The following is an 8,753-nucleotide window of genomic DNA, read 5'->3' as shown; positions in this document are numbered from 1 at the left end:
GCTGTGAGGCGACTGTGAGGCAATTGATGAGTGGATATTTTTATTTCTGTTGGCTTTTGCTTTAGTATCTAGAACTGTTATATATAATGTATAATGTATTTCACATAATCGGTCTGAACGAGTCTAATTGTATATATATATATATATATATATATATATATATATATATATATATATATATATATATATATATATATATATATATACATTTTAAAAAACTTAATTGCATTATAAAGTTCATCAGTAAGTGAATAAGAAAAGCTATTTTGTTGTTCCTCAAAGTGTTATTCCAAAAAATTATATTTATATTATCAAAGATTGCTGCTTTTTAAATGTTTTGTAATTTACAGACTTAACATGTACCTTAGTTGAAACTTAAAATGAAGATGTCCATCTATTTTTCCACAGGTTTTAGTTTATTCACAAATGTAAAATAAAATGATGGTAATAAATTTACAGTATTCTTACTGACAATGGAAAAGAATAGCACACATAAATAACATTTTTGAAGAGAAAAATGTGTATAAAAACATATATTTACAATATAAAGTGATCTTATATGTTGTCCAGTTATAAATTAAGGATTCACCTTTTTTCTACACAAATATTTTACAAACTTCTGTCTTATCTCTTTGGTCTGTAAACCATATACTAAAGGATTTAATCCTGGTGGTACAATATGAAACATTATACTAGCTAGCTTTCTGGTGTCAGAATATTCAGGAACACGATGGAGAAATATAAAACTGGCACAAGAAATAAACATGATTAAATAAACAGCTATGTGAGTGCTACATGTTTTTATGGCTTTGCTGTTGAGTGTTTTGTTTTTGCTGGTTATGCATACAGAAGCAATCTTGGCATATGTTATAAATAATGAACCAAGCGACAAGGTAAAAACAATCACAGAATAAACCATTCCAAAGATATTATTAATAATCACACTTTCACAGGACAGTTTAAACAATGAGGCGTTGTCACAGAAAGGGTTTTCAATGTAAGATCTGCAGCGAGACAAGCGTATAGTGAGACCTAATAGAATGGACACCATAAATATTGAGAGTCCCCAGGCTGATGCTGAGAGTTTAATGACCATTTTATTGGTCATTATAGCTGTGTATCGCAGGGGATTACATATAGCCACGTATCTGTCAAAGGCCATGATAATCAACACATAATGACATGCTATTGCAAATAGATGTACAAAATAAGCTTGAACAACACACTCCGCATATGATATATAACGCTCTGAGCTTTCCCTTAACATGTCTTGCATTAAGCGTGGCAAAACGACATTTGTACCAATTATATCATTCAGTGGCAAATTACAAAAGAGAAAATGCATAGGATGATGTAGATTCTTCTCAGTTGAGATGAGAAATATAAGTCCAATGTTGGAGACCATTATAAACACATAAACCAAAAGGAGAAGGATGAAAACAGGATAGGAAGACTGAGGTGCAACTTTCAGTCCCTCCACAAGAAGAATGTTGTTTGTAATTGTCAGATTATCCATTGGCTGCTCTGCACAATACTTTGTATAGAGAAACAAACAGACTAATATGTGTCATTGTCATTAATAACATTTAATTTGATATCACTGCAGCAATGTACATCAAATGTTTACAGATATTTATAAGTGCTTGACAGAAGTGTAATATTTTAGTATGTTTTTCTATATGTACATCTGTATATATGGTTCATAAATACAAAAAGCAATTGTATCACTACACAGTAAACTGAAAAACAAAAGAATCAAGAAACTTTTTTGTTATGGCAGAAAAATTGATTATCTGTTCAAACAATACTTACTTCACACGGTGTTACTAATAAGACTGATGACTCAAGTTTCTAAATGTTCAATGAAGAAATGTTTTCTGTCCTCCAGCTTTTATTATGTAGTTTTAAAGGAGTTTATGTGACGTTACTTTCTTCCCAGAGGAGAACACTGGCAGCTCTTAATGACATAATCACAACAACCACCAAATTACATTGCATATGATAATGAATGTTGTATGAAGTATTTTTCAAGTATTGATGAAGGAATATTTTTATAATACCAAAATTATTAAATGGCAACACGGTGGCTCAGTGGTTAGCACTGTCACCTCACAGTAAGAAGGTCGCTAGTTCAATTCCCGGCTGGGTCAGTTGGCATTTCTGTGTGGAGTTTGCTGTTCTTCCAGTGATGGCGTGGGTTTCCTCCAAGGCTGTGTGTGTGTTAACGGGGTGTGTGTTAATGGGGTTCAGGTGTGATGTAATCACCAGTAGGTGCATTGGTTATAGCAATAGACTCTTTTCACGTGACATCATGCAGTGTATTCTTCCTACCGCCTACACAGAACTCCCAATAGGGAATTCACTCAGCAGTATATTTACTGCAGATACGGTTAGATGATGACGGTTTTCTGTTGTCTGCATTCAAGGTGAAACATCTGACATCTAAAAAACCTTACAGATCAGCGAGATTTCAGCTTGAACTGAGAAAATGGGACTTTAAATGTAACGTATTGCTTTTTGTTGCTGTCTTTACTGCAGATGAGGTTGGTTTCACTTGTCAGCATTTGTCAAATAAAGATTTCAGACGATTTCTGCACATTTATGTCAAATCTGTTTTTATTACTTTTTGTGTCCTAAAAAATAAGTAATAAATTCAACTGTGGGGATGTCCAATACCAGCGTTTTACTGAGGTTGTTTACAACGGACAGTTGATTCACAAACACATTCATATTATTAATTCAAGTGGAAAAATGGATTATGTATCAGTAAAATGATTAATGTATCAGAAAATTAGTCATGATGAAACTGATTGTATTATCAGACCCCCTAGTTTTTCACAATTTTTTGTTATTTTTTTATGATAAAAATCACTGATTTTGTGGTGATAATTCCCAGAAATTTGCAGACAATTTTGCAATATATATATATATATATATATATATATATATATATATATATATATATATATATATATATTTTTTTTTTTTTTTTTTTTTGGTCTCTTGGTGAGATAAGATCTAAAACAGATCTAAAACGGTAGAGATGTATAACTCTTATTTTTATCCATGATCTTACTTTCTCTCAGATTTCAATCGCCGGAGTATCTGACATCATGTACCTCACTCAGGACATGCGATAGGGCTTCCCCTACCATAGTGCATGTAAAACACAGATTGCTGTCAAACTCGTCAATGGCAGGGAGACGTTTTCTCTTGTTGTAAAGCACAAAAAATGTCCTTCAGTTTGGTCACATCCACCCGCCGTCATCCTTGAACCAATCTCCATCATTGTAAGCTGCTTGCTGTTTTGACTGTTCCACTGCTCCATTTGTTAGATGTTTCCCACTTTCTTTTGCAGTCTGAAGCATGCCAAACGAACAAAACGCCCAATCCGCGCAGTGTCATTCACTCGATTTGTGCCATAGGATGCCATCATATGCTTACTGCACAGGCTGCAAAACAATTCTGCCCCCTTGCCATGTAATGTAATAATTGTGAGGATGCAGGTGAGATGTCATTTTTCGAGAGACACTTAAATACATCACGTGCGCTGCGTTTGCAACATCTAAAAGTCATGTAAAATAATTAATTGTAAACTGAAATAAATATAATTTGGAATTTGGAAATAATTTAAAAAATGGTTTGTAATCAGATGTTTTATGAGATTATTTACATTTGTTTTGAGATTATTTTGCGTTTAATTAAAAATTTTGCATCTTTGCAAAAATCTTCAACTTTTTTTTTGATTTTGCGTTGGATTTAGCGATCACGGAAAAAAACTAGGGGGTCTGATTTATAAACGACATACTTAGCAGGTAGTATGAGAATGTTTAATAAATAATTTTACTTGTGCTGGAACATTCATTATTTAGTTTACATATAATAGATAATTTAATGTATATTCATAGCACCATAAAAGTAAAAATAAATTCATTATTGCGAAAAATAAACTAAATTAATAAATGAAAAGGTTGCAAATATATAATTTTCCTAAAAAAACAGTTTATTATTATCAGAATCATGGTGTTTGTAGATTTCCCAACACAGGGTACAATTTTTCAAAGAGTGACTGAGTCGCTGGTCCAAAATTTTGTCCCATTTTAGTGCTGTGGCAGATAACAGGGAAATTACGAATAAAATTAATTTACCTCAATCATATTCACAGTTTTACCTGTGGTCACACTGAAAGGATGTTTAAATTTAACCATATAAAATTTGGTATTAATGTTTTTTTTTAAATATGTAACACATTTTCTTTTTAATTTCAGCAAGACAAAATGTAATGCTATTAATATCTGTCAAATACTTATAATATTATTATTAGTATGTGCATTTTTTGCTCCAGGTAAGACATCAGCACAGCCCCACCTACCTGACCCACCGCAGAATAATTTTTCATAATCCATCCCTGAAATAAAGCTAAATGAATAACCATTGTTGAAAGTGTATTTATATATATTTCGGACACAAGCAGAGATATTGCAATATCTGACCTGAATGAGGGAAAGATTTAGTTGATTTGGACGATTATGAATAATTTGGGTGCTTATGAAATTGTAACTAAAGACCCGAAATGATCTGTGTCTGATTCAATACACTTTATGTGATCAGGTTACCAAACTAATAAGAGAGTAGATAAATATGTAAATGCACAAGTATCACATTGCAAGGTGAATATATTAAACATTTTTTAAAGCTGAATCCCTGAAACAAACAAAATCAAGAATAGATTAAATAAAAGAGCATAGTATTGGCCTTTTGTATATCATTTGATTTAAAGGTTCATACAAAGGTGCCTATTACAGTACATTATTGAAATTAAAGCAATTAAATATTTAACAGAACAAGAGAATGAAAAAACAGATATTCATGTGTTATCACTAAATGAATAAAAAATATTTTTATAACAACATCATGGTATTTTAATAAAAATATTGTTTAAATCATTTTCATAGTAGCACTCAGAAAACCAGTCAGCATTATTATACACTATATTCTTATGTTCACGCAGAGAAAATATGATTTTAGTTTCAGATATGATTTATAATTCCCTTTAGATTAACTTTTTATTGTTTTATTATTAACTTTATTTCTGTTCCAAAATTTGACAAGTTTTTGTCTTATTTCTTTGGTTTGTAAACCATATACTAAAGGATTTAGTCCTGGTGGCACTATATGAAACATTATACTAGCTAATTTCCTGTTGTCCGAATATTCAGGAAAACGATGAAGAAAAACCATGGTGGCACAAGAAGCAAACATGATTATATAAACAGCTATATGAGTGCCACATGTTTTGATGGCTTTGCTGTTGAGTGCTTTGTTTTTGCTGGTTATGCATACAGCAGCAATCTTGGTATATGTTATAAATACAGACCCAAGAGAGAAGGTAAAAACAATAACAGTATAAATTAATCCAAACACATTGTTAATAGACACATTTTCACAGGACAGTTTAAACAATGAGGCATTGTCACAGAAAGGGTTTTCAATTTGATGTCTGCAGCGAGACAAGCGTATAGTGAGACCTAACATTATCGACACAATGAACACTGACAGTCCCCATGCAGATACTGAAAGTTTGACGACCATTTTATTGGTCATTATAGCTGAATATCTAAGTGGATTACAAATAGCCACATATCTGTCAAATGCCATAATCATCAACACATAGTGGCTTGCTGCTGCAAATATGTGCACAAAATATGCTTGAACAACACATTCCACATATGTAATATAGCGTTCTGAAGCTTCCCTTAAAATGTCTTGCATTAAGCGTGGCAACATGACGGTGGTTCCTAGTATATCATTCAGTGGCAAGTTACAGAACAGAAAATGCATAGGATGATGTAGATTCTTCTCCGTCGAGATCAGAATTATTAGTCCAATGTTACATCCCATTGCAAATACATAAACCAAGAGAAGCAGGACAAAAACAGGATAGGAAGACTGAGGTGTAACTTTTAGTCCCTCCACAAGTAGAATGTTGTTTGTAATTGTCAGGTTATCCATTGGTTGCTGTATACAAACCTGTAACAAACAGTCCTGTCACCATAATTAATAGCAGGCATTAAAAAACTGTGCTGGAAAAAAAATTCACTAACAAATACAATAGAGTTTCAGCAATATGTGCTTGATCCCGTAAATACTACTGTTATAAGTTAAATTTTATTGTAACATCATGAATTCTGTTCTTAATTTCCTAAGAATATACAGTCAAACCAAAAATGATACAGACACCCTTTAAATAGATTACCATCAGCCAAATTAACTTCGGATAACTGTTAGTATGACAATATTTACACAACTATCAATATTTTGTCAGGTCACTTTTCTCCTCTAAAACATCCTGTAGTCTTCAAACTTGAACCTCAATATTTTACCACACTCACTGCAGCAGTTTTTTTTAGCACAGTTTACTTTATTTTGCTACGCTCAGTTAAATAAAGGAAATTGTGTCCTGCACCCACTAGAAAAAATTATATCTGAAATCTGAATAATTATTGGTTTGACACTGCATATATTTTTTTGCTGTTTGATCAGTTTTCATTACCCATAATTGTTGCCTTTTTACTTGATAATAATTGCTCAACAGCTAAATAGCATGTTAAAAAAAATTATTTACCAAGATACTTGATTACTTCACAAATCAAGTTGCCAAGTGATAACCTTGAATCCTATGTTGTCAGTATGCAGGGATAAATAAATGTCAGCTTATTTTTCACTGAAGGATATTTACATGCTTTTGCCTTTAAATATATATTGTAGTTCAAAGATATTTCCCTGATGTTGTCATCACCCAAGAGGGGAATGACATAGCCAACTTGTTGCCATGAACACAACCAAACTTCAAAATAATTTTGCTTTGTTAATACAGTCTTTGCCCTCCCTACCGAAAAAACCAGCCTAAACCAGCATAGGCTGGTTGGCTGATTTTAGCTGGTCAACCAGGCTGGTTTTAGAGGCGTTTTGGCCACTTCCAGGCTGGTTTCCAGCCATTTCCAGCCTGGTCTTAGCTGGCCAGGCTGGGAGCCCAGCCAAAACCCCTCTAAAACCAGGCTGGTCAACCAGCTAAAACCAGACAACCAGCTTAGGCTCGTTTAAGCTGGTTTTATAAATCAGGGAAGCCGAAGAAAAAGTGAGTGAGTAAAGATGCAACAGACATGTGTACTGTGATGTTTTTGAAGTGAAAGGTGCCAATAAACTTCATAAGGATCATCTGTTTATGCAGATGTGAATATTTAATTCCTGCATGTTTTCAAATATGTTGAATACACAAAATATAAATCTATATACATCTTGGTCAGACCCTTTTGTTGTGTATTATTATAAGTTATCCCATTTTTCATCCACAACACACTTCAGGAGTACACTTTGGAAGATATTTTTTACAGTGGCATAAAGATAGCTAAAACAACCCACTCTACAACTTAATTTGAGAAGACTGTAATTTAACAAGGAATCTCTTAAATCCATCTCATCCTACCCTCAAGTTTAAAATTTAAATTGAGGTGAAAAAATTTTCAAGCCTAATGCTTCACCCATTAACTGGAGGACATCTTTGCTTTGATTGTTTAATGTTAACATCTGATCTCACTCAGCAGTAACTAATTTTTTTGTAACTCTAGATACATCTGTAACATTAGATATATTTCAAGAGTTCACACTTAGCTGATGATTAATTATAAGCTTGTTTGGCATGCTGTCCCGGGAGAGAGCCCTGAGCTCATAAGATCCTCGAGCCCGGGGCTCCCTCCCGTTGCAAGGTGAGAGGGGAGTTTGAGCTCAGGTAGATCTTGAGAACTCCCCTGCTGTAATAACCAATGAACAGCCAAAGAGTGCTCTTGAGAGATAACCATTTACTATGAGCATGTCTATAGTGCCAGTTTGGATTAGACAATTAACTTATGTTGCATGTTTTTTGGACGGTGCGAGGAAACCGGGGAACCCGGGGGAAACCCACGTGAGCACGGGGAGAAAATGCAAACTCCGCACAGAAATGTCTGCTGGTTTGGTAAAGCCTGGGACCAGAGACATTCTTGCTGTGAGGCAACAGTGCTAAGCACTGGGCACCGTGTCACCCATCTAGGAAGGAGGAGGAGTAGGGGTGGATGGGGGGATTCTTCAAAACGAAGATAGCGGTGGTACGTAACCCAGGGTATTTGTAGTAGTTTAGGAGTCGTCTGATTGGTGCATTGAGAATTGGATAATGCGGATCCAGCCGCTAGCAATCATAAGCACGTGATCCTCTCGAAATGAGTTTATAACTAAACTTCACTTCAAGAGTTCACACTTAGCTGATGATTAATTATAAGCTTGTTTGGCATGCTGTCCCGGGAGAGAGCCCTGGCCTCATAAGATCCTCGAGCCCGGGCTCCCTCCCGTTGCAAGGTGAGAGGGGAGTTTGAGCTCAAGTAGATCTCGAGAACTCCCCAAAATGCCTTATATAGCTCGGGACAGCAGCCGTGTATTGAAGAACCCCCCAAAATGCAGATGTAACAATTCCATATCCGGCTGCTGGATATATTGATCGTTTAGGAAGAGAGGCTCCTGCGGGAGCAGAGAAAAGTAGACTCCTGCGGGAGTCCAAGCGGAGGTGTGGGTGGGGCTGGATTGACTCCTGCGGGAGTGAGAGCTGGGGTGGGCAGGCTCCTGCGGGAGTCTAGAAAGGTATTAGGCGGTGAAGACTCCTACATGAGCGGGTGTGAGGTGGGTCAGGAGGGGAAAGGAAGCTCAGCGGAGCTTCTCTGCTG

The 8,753-nt window shown here is 35.1% G+C and overlaps 2 protein-coding genes across 2 annotated transcripts; both read right to left on the bottom strand.

The window, feature by feature from the left end:
* Nucleotides 1-577: 577 nt before the first annotated feature.
* Nucleotides 578-1,516, bottom strand: LOC130214759 (olfactory receptor 146-like). The gene has a single exon (XM_056446574.1). It carries the CDS (start codon nt 1,514-1,516, stop codon nt 578-580), a length of 939 nt encoding a protein of 312 aa, XP_056302549.1.
* Nucleotides 1,517-5,058: 3,542 nt separating this feature from the next.
* On the bottom strand, nt 5,059-6,012 carry LOC130215003 (olfactory receptor 146-like). The gene is made up of 2 exons (XM_056446888.1): nt 5,661-6,012; nt 5,059-5,531 (listed from the first exon to the last, which is right to left on the bottom strand). The coding sequence occupies exons 1-2, from the start codon at nt 6,010-6,012 to the stop codon at nt 5,059-5,061; spliced, it is 825 nt and encodes a 274-aa protein (XP_056302863.1).
* Nucleotides 6,013-8,753: the final 2,741 nt, after the last annotated feature.

The sequence above is a fragment of the Danio aesculapii genome, chromosome 21 (assembly GCF_903798145.1).
Source record: "Danio aesculapii chromosome 21, fDanAes4.1, whole genome shotgun sequence".
Lineage (NCBI taxonomy): Eukaryota > Metazoa > Chordata > Actinopteri > Cypriniformes > Danionidae > Danio > Danio aesculapii.
The sequence above is the reverse complement of the archived record's forward strand: the minus strand, read 5'-3'. Positions and strand labels throughout refer to the sequence as shown.